Source organism: Vicia villosa, linkage group LG4 (genome assembly GCF_029867415.1).
Source record: "Vicia villosa cultivar HV-30 ecotype Madison, WI linkage group LG4, Vvil1.0, whole genome shotgun sequence".
In the NCBI taxonomy this organism is placed as follows: Eukaryota; Viridiplantae; Streptophyta; class Magnoliopsida; order Fabales; family Fabaceae; genus Vicia; species Vicia villosa.
The window spans coordinates 2,799,773-2,815,537 of NC_081183.1; the positions used below are offsets into that span (position 1 = coordinate 2,799,773).

The 15,765-nt window shown below is 33.3% G+C and overlaps 2 protein-coding genes across 2 annotated transcripts; one reads left to right on the forward strand and one right to left on the reverse strand.

The window, feature by feature from the left end:
• Positions 1–5,604: 5,604 nt before the first annotated feature.
• LOC131594319 (uncharacterized) lies at positions 5,605–9,650 on the forward strand. Its single transcript, XM_058866415.1, has 9 exons — positions 5,605–5,851; positions 6,235–6,408; positions 6,519–6,918; positions 7,017–7,297; positions 7,560–7,628; positions 7,771–7,827; positions 8,000–8,052; positions 8,146–8,221; positions 8,333–9,650. Exons 1-9 carry the CDS (start codon positions 5,790–5,792, stop codon positions 9,273–9,275), a joined length of 2,115 nt encoding a protein of 704 aa, XP_058722398.1. The 5' UTR covers positions 5,605–5,789; the 3' UTR covers positions 9,276–9,650.
• A 1,537-nt stretch (positions 9,651–11,187) lies between these two features.
• On the reverse strand, positions 11,188–15,080 carry LOC131594862 (mediator of RNA polymerase II transcription subunit 25-like). The gene is made up of 7 exons (XM_058867066.1): positions 14,980–15,080; positions 13,540–13,567; positions 13,384–13,429; positions 13,146–13,285; positions 12,827–13,027; positions 12,609–12,674; positions 11,188–12,417 (listed from the first exon to the last, which is right to left on the reverse strand). Exons 1-7 carry the CDS (start codon positions 15,078–15,080, stop codon positions 11,317–11,319), a joined length of 1,683 nt encoding a protein of 560 aa, XP_058723049.1. The 3' UTR covers positions 11,188–11,316.
• Positions 15,081–15,765: the final 685 nt, after the last annotated feature.

The window sequence follows — 15,765 nt, forward strand, 5'->3', positions numbered from 1 at the left end:
TGTGTTTTGTACTTTGACTTTTACTTGACTTGTATTCATATTTGCTTAGCTAATTGTGTACTAACACACTTGAGTTTGCTTGATTCGGATCCATTCCGTGCATGCTTTGTGATTTGACATAACCGTTTACCATTTTGTGTGCATTTGACTTGATTTTTCGTATGTTTAATTTCTTTGTGTCATTGCTGCCTCGTACGGGATGTTGTGCTTCCAATGCGCGTTTTGCATTTCTTTTTCCGTCATTCACTTCTATTTGGTTTCATAACGCAGTTGTGCAACTTCAGTTGCGATTTCCTTTTGTTTCTAATAAGTGAGCTAGCTTGTGCAAGGAACTTTGAGGACGATTTCTGGTGGACACGTGTTGCTCTGTGTTTTGCTTTATTTGTGAGACACGACGATATTCTCCTATTTTGCGATTCTTTCGTCTCACTGTTGAGACACAATACATATATACTTGTTTGTTGCATGTCCGTATTGCGACTTCTCTTGCAGGTGTATTACTCAAATGTGCCGACAGACACTCTGATTTCGACACGCAACTTTTTGTGTTGTCATTGTGCTTTGATGATGCTTATGCCATCTACCAGACTTCTGACACTATTTGTTGCTTGATGCTAGCTTGCACGCGTACCTCTGGGTTTCTTTTTGATTGTTTGCTGTTATTTACGGATTACTTTCTGTTTGGTAACAATTCTTGCTTCCCTTTTATCTTCTTTTCCGCATCATCTTTTGCCATGAGAAGTAAATTAGATATTCATTTTCTTTCTGGTAGTTGGAAGTCCTCACTAAGAGGCTATGTTTTTGTGTGTTTATCTTTGTCTTTGCAGGTGTCAATGATGCAATAAGACATCATGTAGGCAACATCCTTAAGTCCTCTTTGGTAGGCAAGCGGAGAGGGTTTGCAATCGACCCCCCATTTCATCGAGTTTGTTCAGTTAGCGCGCGTTACACATTGTTGCTTCTGAAACCGTTCCCCCGATCTTGTGTTCGAGTTAAGTGGAAGGATCTTGCAATCGGACCCTAACGCCTTGTCAAGCTCGCGTCGACCAAACACTGATGCTTTGTGTATGCACACTTATCGAGTCCCTCTTTCCTCCCATGATTAACTCACACAGCCTTGGTTGTACGACCCGTTGGCTGAGCTCCCCCTTTTATCCCTTGCTTGTTTGCCTCAGATGATCTTTCTTGCTGGCTATAACACCATGGTTTCCTTGTCACTACCTTGGTTTCCAGACCGTGGTTAGTTGTTTGCTTATCGAGCGACGCTCGATTGTGTGATATTACTTGCTTTTGCTTTCCCTGGTAGGTTGCTAGACGTAGCGTAGTTCCTTTTGTATGCCAACTTAGGTAGATATTTCCCTTTTGCATTAGGATTTATTTCATGCATGATTAAAACACAAACCATACTCTTTCTTTTCTTTTGCCTCAACGACGCTTAAGAGCACGTTATTTCCTTCCTACCTCCCTGACATAAGTCTCCAAAGGTCGAGCTGCCGTAGGATGTGAATGTAATTGTTCACCTAAAAAATACAAAACAAACAGAAACTAGTTAACCGAGTTATGGTAACTCTGGTTCCTAAAAAAGGATACGCATGTAGCGGGGTATGTCATGTGTGAGTGCAGCTCTTTCTTTTCCCTACATTTTGCACTCATTCTAATTCTTAGCCTTAGACATAGACTTGCACACCCCTAGATTAGACAACAAGTGTGGATCCCATCGAGTACAATAGACGTGAGAGGTGCTAACACCTTTCCCTTGCTTACCCGACTCCCTTACCTATTTCTATGGTTCGCTTTAACCGTGTTTATCCTTCCCCCAGGTTTATTCTGTGTTTCCTTTCTCTCTCATGGGATAAATAGACAGGGATGGCGACTCAATTTCCTACGCCACTTTCGTGTTTGTACTTGGATGAAAATCCCAAGAGCAACAGACTTTAGTGAAACCAAGTGAAGGTTATCGTAGAAAAAGGTTGGGAGTTGCCCAATCATTTTTAGCTAATGGTAATCACTCAAACAAGTCCTAAACAAATCCAAGCTGCTAATTGAAGCTTGAAGCACGTTATTGTGGATAACAATATTAATGAATCAAGATCATTGAGGGTCTTGAGAGTTAGGAGTTAAGTATCTGCATCAAAAGAAGGAATTATCATTTTAGATTTGCATTGACTAATGTAGTGTGGCTATTAGTTTTCAGATTGCTGATAGTTCGTTATACCAAAATACTTGAATATTAAAATTCAATCACATCTTACTCATACACAATTGCGAAGCACCTATCTTTTCAAAGGAGAATGTGCGTCACTCTTTAGGTAATATTCATTTTCCGTGCAAACTTCATTTCTTATTCTCTTACTGACTTGAGCATTGGAATGCTAACCTTGTAGGTCAGCCCCCATCCTAACGTATTGGAAACCCATAACCTTCATCATTCATCATGGCTCCCACTTTATCGATCTTCACACAGTTCCAGAGCAGAACACAACCTTTACAAATTAAATCCATAAGAGAATCACATTTTTGGATTTAGCAAATAAAGCACAACAATGATTTACAACAAATCTCTCATAAGGGCTTTTTAGTTTTTCGGCATTATGAAAATCTTCGTGAAAAATAAGAATGAAAATAGAGAGAGTATAAGAAGATTTGAAGGTTTTCTAATAAAAAAAATTCAGTGCTCAATGAAATGAGGAGAAACCTCCTTTATATAGAAAAAATGTTGGCTCAAAATAAAAATAATTCATGCGTGATTTTAATGATTTAATCAATTAACTCTAGATGTTAATCAATTAAAACCTTTCAAAATATGGAAAACCTAATCAAAAAAAAAAAAGAAAACCCTAAAACGACTATGTGTATTAATTAATCGAAAGCTTTTCTAATCGATTAAGAGATCATTTACTTTACTCTAATCGATTAGACTGAGTCCTTAATCGATTAGGCAGTGTAAAAACTTCTCTAATTCATTATAATACTCCTTATTCTATTATGCATAAGTTTGATATATTTTCAAAAAAATTTATAAAGAAGAGGGGGTTTTAAAAAAACAAAAAACTGATTTGTGTGTGATTTTATTAAGACTTACTCTTGAATTTTTACATTTTAATTTATCACTCTAAGGCGCAACACGTGCGGGATCATTCGAGCTTTCATATTTTCATAACTCTAGATCTTCAAGTTCCCTTGCTAGAGACATCCATGATTTAGCATTTTCATTGGAACTTGAATCTTAAGACTGATGAGACTTGCAATATCTTTTTGATCAGGTACCATCATTAGAAACTTGAATTTGACAAATGGAATAAACTCCCATATCACAGAGAACTCTCAACATCCACAAGCCATTTAATTTATGAAGTTGTTATCTTTAAAACTGATTCATCACTTGTCATCATCAAAACCTAACTTATGATCATACCTGCAAGCACTTATGTGTTTTGGTTCAACTTAACACAAACCTTAATATATTTTCCATGAAAAATCTCCATAGTTATTATCACATCAACTTTATTCGGTTTTTCAAAGGCTATAGAAAGAGTAATTCATACACGCTCATCACAATATTTCATTCATAAGTTTCGGATATGAATCCAAGCCACTATACTATCAATGATGCAACTATTTTGAATTTGAAATTTGAAATTTGAAATTTAATTATGCACTTCAAGATAGTGATCAAATATCATCCTCGACCCACCTTTTATAATTCTTTATTTATCTTCAACAATATCTAGTTTGATCGTGTAAAAGCCATGTCTCATGTACACCAAATATATATTTGCCACACATTTCAATACAACCTTAAGTTGATCTCGTGTAGTAAAAAAACCAATCAATTTCAATAATTTGACAATCAAAACATTGATTCAAGAATTTCTTAGTTCGTCCACAACTTAATCAACAATCATGCAACACGGTTCACCATCTTCAATTTCAATATAAAAAAGTTTGTCTTTGAATGATATCTTTGGATTATCGGAGTCAGAGTTGTTTAAAAAAAAATCAAAAGTTGAATTTATTGTGAAAAACGATACCGTAAATAAAGTATAAACAGTTTCTTCTTGACGACAAGAAACTCACAAGGGTTAGAAAAAAGTTGGTAAAATAAGAAGAACACAATAATTAATTATAACTACTATTCTTTCCTTTCTCTTTATAACAAGATTACAAGAATAACAAATAACTCTCTCATCCTAAATTAGGATTTGCAGTATGCAATGATGAGAGACTAGTATGTTATTTATAATAAAACCTAACATACTAACTAATGGACTTTTCCACAAGGTCCATTACACAAGCTAACTTAATAAACAAGCTAACCTAACAAATTAGGGTTTAAACACTAAAATCTAATGCTAATAACTCTAGCATCTTCGACACCTGCATGCTAGATCCATCTTCGACTACAACATACACATTTTGACACCAGCTACCCTTCGACCATACTAGAGTTCGATCCAATATCTCACAAAATTGAACTGCCGAATTGAAGTTAAAATAACTGAACTGTTATGTTTGGTTAATGAACCAAATCATTATGCACAAATAGTTTTAGAATCGAACCGTAACCGAAACTGAATCTGAACCGAACCAAAACTTAAAAATGCTTAAAATAAGTTTAAATTAAAAAAAAAAGATTAACGGTTTGATTCTTTAATAAACGATTCGGTTTAAAAAATTATCTTCAAACGATTTGGTACGGTCCAAAATTTTGAAACAGTTTAAGAAACCAATAATTTCGATTCAATTCAATTCTTAATAAATTAAAACGGTTTGATTTACTATAATTTAGTTTGGTTCAGTTTATTTTTTCTCACAAACCATACCATAAACCATAAACAATTTTAGTCGGAGCCACCGACCCATTATCACCGGATGGTTTTCGTAGTCGCTAGGCTCAGCGTGTGAATAAAGGTTCTTCCACTATAAGCTTTGTAACTCTAAGTCATTAGATTCATAAGGCTGCATAAAAAATTAAAGACTCATAGCGTGACCAAATCCATAATAAAAACGTTATTTAAATTATAAAATTCTCATCAAACATATATGATAAATGTTTCCTTAGGTAAATTACAGCAAAAACAAAAAGTCAAACAAAACATTTTAGACCAACTCCCACTTACTATTTCAATTTGTTTTCACATTTAAAAACTCCGTCCAATCTATAAATATTTATTGAATCTTCATAAATAAATAATCTACAAATGATAAACTTAACTTAAAAATCAATTAAAATTAACTAAACTTAGAAAAAAATCACTTATTTTTACGTGCCTCTTCTTTCAAGCAAGAGGTAACTACTTAACCCACGCGTAACTCACCAAAAGATCTTAACTCAATCTTAACCGTCCACCAGATTCAGAATCTAATCTACCTTCATCAACGGTCCAGATTCTCCTAAAAATCACGTTGGCGAATATAGCATCACCACATAAATAGTTGGGTCCCACACCTTACGTGTAATCCTAATCCATTTCAAGTTTTTCATCTCAAAAACCGTAGCTAAAAAGTAAAATATAGAATTCTGTCCAATTATGTTCCGCCACGTGGCATTCCGACATAAACCACCTACCTCGTCCTCGTAGAAAAATAATAAGTACTTTTTGGCTTTTGTTTTTGTTTTGGTTTTGTGAAACACAAATCTCTTCATAAACCTTTATTCAAATTTGTTGTGTTTCACTTTGATCCGATTCTGGGTTTCGTTAATTTCGTTGTTTTTCTGCTTATTTTTGGATTTGGTGTTAAAAAGATTGGATTTTGAAGAGGGGTTTGAAGAAAGATTAAAACTTTGGATGAAAAGAAATAACCCCATGATGCAACGTTTGGTTGATCATGTCCTCGTCGTCACTAAAGAGTAAGTTTTGCATTTGTTTTTGTATTCTAATGAAGTTTTGTAGTGCAATTAGATTATTATTAAGAGGGTTTTGGAGGAAATGATTAAATGATAATCAATTTTTTAGGTGAATTTTTATTGTTTGAACATGTTTATTGTTGTTGGATTCTTCTGATTGTATTATATTGAATGCTTAATTGATATCATTTGATTGTTTAATGGTGTTAAATTTCTCTTTTGGTTCTGTTATACTTCAATGCAATCCATTAATGTTTAAGCATGTTTTTCATTTTTGGTGTTAATTAATTGCTAATTATAAGATTTGGTAAAAAATTTGCTTAATTTGTTGGTAAGATTAAGCAAAAAAATCATGGTTGTTAGGGTTTTAATGGTTTTCTGTGCAGGTCAGTGAAAGCTGTTACTTGTGAGTCATTGAATAATATTGTTAGGATAATCAATGGAATATCTGCACTTCTGTTGGCATTGCTTCCTGGAAATGCAAAAATACTTGAAGGTATTCATGGTTGGGAACTCAGACCGACTTTTCGAGGACCGCGGTTTCCGCGTTGGATGGAGAAGTAAGACTTTTCGTTATCGCGTCAGTAGAGCTATAGCACGAAGTTTTGGTATAAAATGCTGTCAAATAACAGCACTATTTTCCTCACCGTGTTTTTTTTTCCTTTTGTAGTGGCGCGTCGTCTTTCAACCAATTCATCCACGAACTTTCTATGGATTCCGATAACTCAAGTCTCGAATACTCATCGTCTGGAGAAGAAGATAGTGATAGATATGAATGCCCTCCGTCTCCCGCGTCTCATAGTTCTAGAGCCTCTGAAGCTGCTTTTGCTAGAAACAGTAGGCATCAGATGAACTGGATCCAATATATCTTACTTTGGATTTTACTCCCTGTAAAATTCTTACTGAGGATTCCGTTCCGTCTTCTCCATTTTGCTTATTTTGTGGTGTTAAAAGCACTACATATCTCTAGAGAGAAACGGCCTTCACGTTTACATGCATATAGGAGGGTGCAAAGTATCAAGGATCACTTCATCCACCGTGCTACTGATAGGAGACGCGGCATTGTAGAGGTTTGCGACAACAATTTCTATTGATTAAAGTTTTCATCATGTTTATTCATAGTTTATAGGTAAATTCATACAAGTGTAACTTTTATTTTGTCGAACAGGATCTTCATCTCGGCATAGAGATATGTATAGAAGCTGTCTTCGATGTTGTTCGCAAGGGAGCACATCTTCTTCTATCTCCGACAAAAGCTTTTGGTGCATTATTCAGGTTGTTTTCATCTCATGAAAGTGGCAATGAAGAAATTTGCAATTCTGCTGAGGATGCATCAACTTCTACATCCACGCTAGGGGATGAAAACCCTGTACGTTCTGAGAGGAAAATCAACTATCAGTCTTTGAATACCGAGGCGCGGACATGTCAAGATGTCATAACAGATCTCGGGTAATTGCTGTCACACATTTGTGTAGCCAGATCATCGGTGGTCGTTGGATTGAGCCCAGACGGTTCAAATTTTAAATCAGATTTTCTTTATATTTTATAATCTGAAATACGAGCTTGAAATCTTGACCGTCTGACCTCGATCCAACAACCACCTATGTGCTGAGTTTGTTGATTACAAGCAATCCAAATTCCTTTATATATGTTCGTTTAATTTTGGCATCTTATTTTCCAACTTCGTGATTTCTCATTATACTTATGACAGGTATCCATACGAAGCTATTCATGTGATTACTGCCGACGGCTATATTCTTCTTTTGGAAAGAATACCTAGGTAAACTACTCACTTTTTACAGAAAATCAAATTGATCTTCGTCAATTCAATGGTATACACTTTGAGTTCAGCACTTATTTATGATTAACTACTAAAGAATTCAGAAATGGATGTGTCTAATCCCTGTAATCTGATTTCACAGGCGAGATGCTAAAAAAGCTGTTTTTCTTCAGCATGGGGTTTTTGATTCATCAATGGGGTAAGTTATGTTATCTCTATGTTGCTCGGTTTTTGCTTGATTATGTGATTTAATTTACTGATACAAGTTAAAGGATTTGTTTAGTATACGCGTTTGAAAACTCGTATTTGGAAGAAAAATATTTCTGCGATTTAGTGAAGGTATAAACTTTTTTTTGTTTATTTTGATTCAGTTGGGTATCTAATGGTGTTGTTGGCTCTCCAGCTTTTGCAGCCTATGATCAAGGTTTGTTATATAATTGTCAAGTTAATATATATGTGGTGTCGTAAACAATTTTTTTTCGGAATTATTAATGCAGAGTTTTTGTTCTATCTGCAGGGTATGATGTATTTCTCGGGAACTTTCGCGGTTTGGTTTCCAGAGAACATGTCAACAAGAACATGTCATCGCGTCAGTAAGTTCTCATTCTCAAAACAAATTTGTTTTGTTTTTTGAGTTTGATTTGATATAATCTTGTTTTTATCGTATGCGATTTTACTTATGTAATGGAATTATTGTGATGCAGATATTGGCAGTACTCCGTCAACGAGCACGCGACGGAGGATATTCCTGCTATGATAGAGAAAATCGATGAAGTGAAAACTGCAGAATTAAAGCTTAGTAAACCTGATATCGAGGAGGAAACCGATGACGATCAGCTTTACAAGCTTTGTGCGATTTCTCATAGTTTAGGAGGAGCTGCTATGATAATGTATATTGTTACGCGAAGGATAGAAGAGAAGCAACATAGGCTTTCAAGATTGATTTTACTATCTCCGGCCGGTTTTCATGATGATTCTAACATAGTTTTTTCTATGGCAGAGATTCTATTAACTATTGCGGCTCCCGTTTTGTCTCATGTTGTGCCCGCGTTTTATATACCTACTCGATTTTTTCGCATGCTTGTCTTTAAGTTAGCTCGGGATCTTCATAACCTACCTGCTGTCGGAGGATTAGTTCAAACCTTGATGAGTTATGTTGTTGGTGGAGATAGCTCAAATTGGGTCGGAGTTTTAGGGTTACCGCACTACAACATGAACGACATGCCGGGAGTGTCTTTTCGTGTCGCCCTCCATCTTGCACAGATTAAACGTGTCGGAAGGTTTAGAATGTTCGATTACGGGAGTGCTTCTGCCAATAGACAAGCGTACGGTTCACCCGAGCCTTTGGACTTAGGTAAACACTACGGACTCATCGACATTCCCGTTGATCTTGTTGCTGGACATAAAGACAAAGTTATAAGACCTTCAATGGTAAAGCGACACTATAGATTGATGAAAAGTGCCGGCGTAAACGTTTCGTATAACGAATTTGAATACGCGCATTTGGACTTCACGTTCTCGCACCGCGAAGAACTCTTGTCATATGTCATGTCACGCATGTTGCTCGTTGATCCGAACTCAAAGCATCAAGTGAATCAAAGGGTTTCAAAATCGGGGAGAAACCGACAAGAAGAAGCTAGCGAGTAGGTTGTACAAAAAGTTTATTCAAATGTTGTCGAACTGGAAAGCTAGCCGAGTCGATCAGTTAAGATTTTTGGGTGTGAACAACAGTTTATTCAATGATTATAGAGGTGTAATGTGTACTACTAGGGGTCATCTTTTTCTTTCTCATTTGGAGGAAAAGTTGATCATGAAAATATGTTACAAATTTACATGTTGTAAAATAGTGTTCTGATTATTAGAAATGAACAAAGGCTAAGTAAGAGTGTAGTTTAAATTTGTATCATATGTTAGTAGTTCACTAGATACTCTTGTAGCAATTTGATGTAAATCTATTTTCTCTTAGTTGAGGAAAGTGATTCTCTCAAAATTTGGTTATGACATACATTTGCTTGTAATGAATTTGAAATTATCTATAGATATACCTTGTTGATGTAGTCATGCATGATGTGTTTCATTTTTGTTTTCAAGTACTTATTTTTAGCTAAAGGTTTTGATTAACATATAGGGCTTGCCCATTTCAGTTTTTATGTTTATGCAAAAACACGTTTGAAATACCTCTCGGAGACGAATCTGGTGAGGTCGCAATTGAATAGGTTAAACTGAGTTTATTTAGAGATTTGAGCAACACGATAGAAGTATGCGTGAGCTCAAGATGAAAGATTGTCTTGTTTATCCCTCGATCGGGAGCCCTATTTATACAACCATAATGATGAACCACAACTTTAATGAAATGACTCTTAGAATCCCTCAGTAATGACAGCTGTCGTAACCTCCGCCGCCCTCTATTTAAAAAATGTAACGCCTTGTAACAGGTCAAGCGAGTCCTATATTTGTAACCGTCAAAGCGGACTAAGACAACCGGCTGCGGAGGTGGGGAATATAGAAGCCCTCCGACCTGAGGGCTTGCCGAGTAGAGGAGATGATCCGACTAGAAAATATGTATCTGACCTGCTCGACGGTATGCCACCAATCCGACCTCTCTACCATAACCGCTTATATTCATACCGACCTCCCATGTCGGCTTAAGTATTTTTGGTATGTACAATATATATTCAAGATTATTAAGTACCTCCCATGTATTTTTGGTACTACAATATATATTCAAGATTATTGAGTAAAAGTAAGTTATACTTGAGATAAAAAAAATATGAACACCAGATTCATCCCATAAAATAACAAGACTGTTGTTTGTTTCTTCTGATTATGTTCCAGGTTCTATGAACAATGTATCCTGCCATATATATTAAATAGTTAGATTCAAAAGAAAACTTCAAAAGAAAAGCTATAAAATTAGATACTACTATTTGAAATACTATACTCACCCCAGGGAAGACTGTTCCAACAAAGAAGTTTTCTCTTTCAGTTGGAAACAAGATTATTGATTGATATTGTTGATCAATTTTTGCACACTGCATGGACACATCACACATCAAATATTTAAGACTAGGTATAAAAAAAACATTGAACTCTTGTTGTCTATAAAAGTGTGTGTGACTCACCAAATATCTGTTTTTCAAATGCTTGTACAAATCAACACTGTTGTACTTAAGCGCATGGAAGATAACATTACCTATTGGATGGTAAAATCTGAAATTTAACAATATTAGAATATGTAAGCAAGTATAAGTGAAAATAGGCATCATTGTGCTTAAATAAAAAGTACTTTTTTGTATGGTTGACAGCCTTAAGTGGTAACAAATGGCTTATCTCCAACCTATTACTCCATCTAAGAGTAAGCCTGCAAAATGCAGCAAAAGTTAACAATGCCGAGTTTACGAAATTTATGGTTATACAAAAGAGAATCCACATACGTGAGTGATGTCGTTGGTTTTCTGAAGGCCTGTTACATGGAAACAAACAAGGAAAATTTTAAGCTATATATAAATTTTGATGTCAAATATTTCAAAAAAAAAAGTATATTCTATCATACCCTTGCTTTAATGACAGTTACGCGGCTCGAGTTAATTTTTCCTGTTAAATTTCCCTAGATCATGATTCATATATTATCAGCAACCTCGGAAATGCGGAGAATCTAAATTTGTAAGAATGATAGATCGTTTTTCTGTTAAAAAAATGAGAATAGTTTACTTACCTCCCAAGTATGAATGTAGTCCTGTAAATCGTCGAGGGGCGAGAAGAAATTCAAATTTGAGTTCGAGTTCAAGTTCGGATATGATGGAGATATGCTTTGTGCAGAATGAATCCGATAATTTGTTCCTAACGGAGGCGATAAATTGACCGGAGTCATATTATTCACCGGATACTGGTTGTAGGCTTGAAAACATTGTCCGGTAGGTTGCGTGGGAAAGTTTCCGATTGATTCTCTAGCAAAACTAGGAAACATTGGAAACTGACTTGTTGATGATGAGTATGGTTGAGGTTGCATCTGTGAGTTTCCTATTAAATTAGGATATGCGAAATTCCCATTGGAAAGGCTAGCTTGGAATTGAGAAGAAGAATCCAATGTTGATGAGTTTGTCGTAATCACGTGTGGATTATACCATGATTGCAAACTGTTTTCGCTAAAAAGTCCTGTCGAAGATCCTTCTCCTGTATTCGAAACAGGAGTTTGTACTTCGAACGGCGTAAAGTTTACTACCTTAGATGAACATGCAGTGAATTCAACATTTGATGTTTGATCATCTGATGTATTCAGAGCTTTTTGCAATTCATTTTCAACCTCTATTAGTGCTTCCGTCGAAATTTGTTTTTCTAAAAGGTTTATCAGATCATTGTCTTCTTCTAACGGTGAAAATGTTCTCGGCCTTTTCATCGGTGGAAAAATATCATTATCGCTATTGAGCTCGGCCATGATATCTTCATATAGATTTGTGTGAACTTGAGAGTTAAGGAATGCAACATTCGCCTGGTCCGTGCCATTCGGAAAAATCAATTCCTCAAAATCAAAAGGTTGCGAGGTGCTTAAATCATTGCAAGCTTCGCTTATTTTTGCTCCTATCGTCGCCTGAGATGCTACAGATTCTTCTAAAAGTGTTGAATCAGATGCTATATTAATTGATGCAACACTTGTTGAAGGAAATTCCACTATTCTCTTTTCTTTAAGTGCAGTGTGTGCTTCTCTAAAGTTTTTTGACAGTAAAATTGTCAATTGTCCTGTGCTGTAACTAGAGATTGGAGCATTTGACAATGTTAATACATTATTTCCCTACAAGTCCATAAAAATAAAAATCGTCAATATACTCACTGAAACGTCACATTCAATATATGCAGTAGTACACTTCATATTAAAAATGTGTCTGATGACTTCAGATTAAAAATGTGTCTGATGTCTGAGACGAACCAGTATTACGTACCATAATGGACACTAGGATTTATATATGAGAGAATAATTCTTACCAAATTAAATATGGCTCCAAAAATAGGAACTGGATTAGGAGTTATCACTGATAGGGACACAGCTAGCTGCATGAAGCAACATGAGCATATTAGAAAGTTACATCTTTTGTAGCGACGACTACAGAGATGTTCAACCTAAGTGTAAGTTACACGTAAGATTTAACGGCTCTGCAATCGTTGCATAAAGAATGTAAATCAGTCTTGTTTGAGAATATTACCGGGACACATTTTTTGGCGACTTCGAGAAAATCGACGTGACAAGCCTGTAATCGTTGACCAATAACTTGAGCTCTAAGAATCATTGGCACACAGACATGCATTGTCTTAGGAACAGGATCACCTGTAGCAACTAGAATACAATGTCTTTCGGCATTGTAGTATTCTCTTTCTGTCATTGTATCACATGGTTTTGGATACATCTGAAAAATTCAACCAATATTTAAAATTTTTTTGATTAATTTTTATTTCTTGTATATTTTTTCATGCAAATATATAAATATAGTTGAATTAATAATTGAATAATGAGAATTAAAATACCACAAGAGCTTCTGCTAAACCTTCTGTAATGCTAGATTGATTTATATCATTTCCATTGAATGATAGATGTGACAAATTTTCCATGAATTTATTCACATCTTTTGTCCAGTTTATAAATTGCATGTCATAGCCTATTTCCACTGAAAAAAAGGTTAAATTGTTTAGACATATGCATTCAATAAATTACCATGCAAATTTTATAGAAAAAAAGAAAAGAAAAGAAAATTATAAGTATTACCTAGTTCAGCGTTTGCATTATAAAATACTAGTCCAAGATAATTTTCCTATAGAGAAAAAAATATAAAGTGTAAGAGATGATATATTATTCATTGGTAGAGTTAAAATTTGAATTATGTTATGATAATTTAAAGAAAGAAATTATTAAAATTATTACATGGTCTTGTCTTTCTCCAACGAAGCACCTGCATAATCAACAAGTGAAGAAGTGAAATTTTAATGCATTTAGAATCATGACAAAATTATTTCGTTTAGTTAGCAGGTTCGAATTCACGACATCCAACTTATTCACCTTTGAAAAGTAAAATTCGAGCTACTAAATTTGATGACAAATTTTTTTCTGTTAAACGAGCTCAGTAATTAGTTGTGCATGAAAATCCAACGGTAAGATAGATTAGCGATATATTTTTTTTTTGGTTCTTTTTGTGACTATTTTCCTATTTATATGAATTTTTATTAAAAAAACAAATTATATATTATTTAGTTATGAGATTTGGTTATTTGTCAATTGAGTGAGAAAAATAAATTTCATGAGTTTAATGAAGGTAGGGAGTTGTAAGGTAGGGAGAGAGGTGTGAACACAATAAATATATAATAAAATTTGAAAAATATGAGAAAAAGAAAAGTAAAGAAAAGATGTGTTTTGTTGTTGTCTTTAATGTTAGAAAATATAAAAAGTTAGAGAATCTTTTATTGTTATTTAAAAGATTGATATCATTTTATAACAACTTTTTTTTTTACATATATCACTTTTGCTTTTTCTTGACTACAAAGAATTTTGCTTACAATATAATATGTATTTTGAATTTCAACAACATTGAAAGACAATTTGGTTGATTTGTAAGACATTTTTATTCACTAAAGGAATTCATTGTTTCTTGAAAAAATAATAGCTAAATTATGGATCAATGATGAAGAATAGTTTTTTCACAATTTTTTTAACCAAAATGTACAATATATTTTATAAAGTCAACTTTACACTCATGTTAATATAATTTTACATATAATATAAAAAAAAATTGCTTTTTGTAATCTTTTTGACTAAAAAGAATGAAACCAAAATTTAAAAATTAAAAATATTCAAATATATTAGAAAAATGGTCAAATCTATATAACTTAACTTTTCTTTTCATGAAAAACGTTAGCACCATGGCATTTAATTATATATATTTTTTACATTCTAAAGTCTTTCGTATAAAAAATAAATAAAATAATAATATTTAATAAATCGTACAATTCTTATCAATTCAATATTGTGTTGATGACCTACATAAATAAATGACATTATAATAAACTTTACAGAAAAGCAAATAACAAATAAATATTAAAGGAAATCTGTCAAAAAGAAATTTAATAAAATTTTTAATTATCGTTTTGTGGTATAGTCTTGACTATTTTTAGTGTTTTAATTATTTTTTCTTTTGGCCACATTTAACCAATTAAAATATATCAAAAATATTTTTTTATAGGAATGCTGTTTGCTTTGAAAAGAGTATAGATAGTGATAAGTGATAACATAGTTATTGTAAATAATATAATAATAAGTACCTACTAGGTTTAAAGAGAATTATTAAACAAGAAATATAAATCTTCAAACCTGACAATTTTTTCAAGATAGTTTGAAACGATATGCATCCAATATTGTTCCATTGCTTTGTTGCCATCAACCACTATATTTAACCATCTCTTATTTTCCATTGATGAATTTGTAATCAAATTTATTGAAACTGTCTACAGATAAAAAATATATATAAATATTTAAAGAGACAAATTTTTGAAATATAGAAATATAAAAATTTGAAATTAAATAATCCAGAACAACATATTCATAATTTATTGTATATGTAAATTTTTTTTTTCGCACTCTGATTCTTAAGTTGATCCACAACAGTATAATAACATTATAATGCATGTAAAAAAATGATTTATAATCACATACATCCAATACCAAAAGGAAAATAATATGAACATACATTCATCCCAATTTTAAAATGTTTCATTATTGAATACTAAAAAAAGAAACTTTTTTCTTGTAAAAAAAAAAAGAAACTTTTTAATTATCTTTTTCTAAATTATTAGTTGACCAACTTTATTACTTTCTAAACTTTCATTAAATATTTTATAATTTAAAAAAGGACAAATTCATCCTTTTTAGGCTATATTTAAACTTTAGATATAACCAAAAAAATCGAGCAGAAGAGGATTAATGAATAAAATGGAGCAGAATAAAATGAATATGTTATTTTATTGTTTGAATACTTCATAATGAAACTGAACAATTTTGTCATTCTATCTAAATTTGAAAGGTAAAAAAAAATGATGAAAAATGACGGAATGAAATGCAATGCATTTCAACTAATATCGCTCTATATCATCTATTATT

Bases quoted from the DNA above. Each gene is read 5' to 3' on its own strand.
- LOC131594319 (XM_058866415.1), top strand. From the start codon at position 5,790: ATGAAAAGAAATAACCCCATGATGCAACGTTTGGTTGATCATGTCCTC. The intron at 5,852-6,234 runs GTAAGTTTTGCA...TTTTCTGTGCAG, and splicing joins GTCCTCGTCGTCACTAAAGA to GTCAGTGAAAGCTGTTACTT. The intron at 7,629-7,770 runs GTAAACTACTCA...CTGATTTCACAG, and splicing joins CTTTTGGAAAGAATACCTAG to GCGAGATGCTAAAAAAGCTG.
- LOC131594862 (XM_058867066.1), bottom strand. From the start codon at position 15,080: ATGGAAAATAAGAGATGGTTAAATATAGTGGTTGATGGCAACAAAGCA. The intron at 13,430-13,539 runs GTAATAATTTTA...TTTTCTCTATAG, and splicing joins TTGGAGAAAGACAAGACCAT to GAAAATTATCTTGGACTAGT. The intron at 12,418-12,608 runs GTAAGAATTATT...ATGGACTTGTAG, and splicing joins TTGGAGCCATATTTAATTTG to GGAAATAATGTATTAACATT.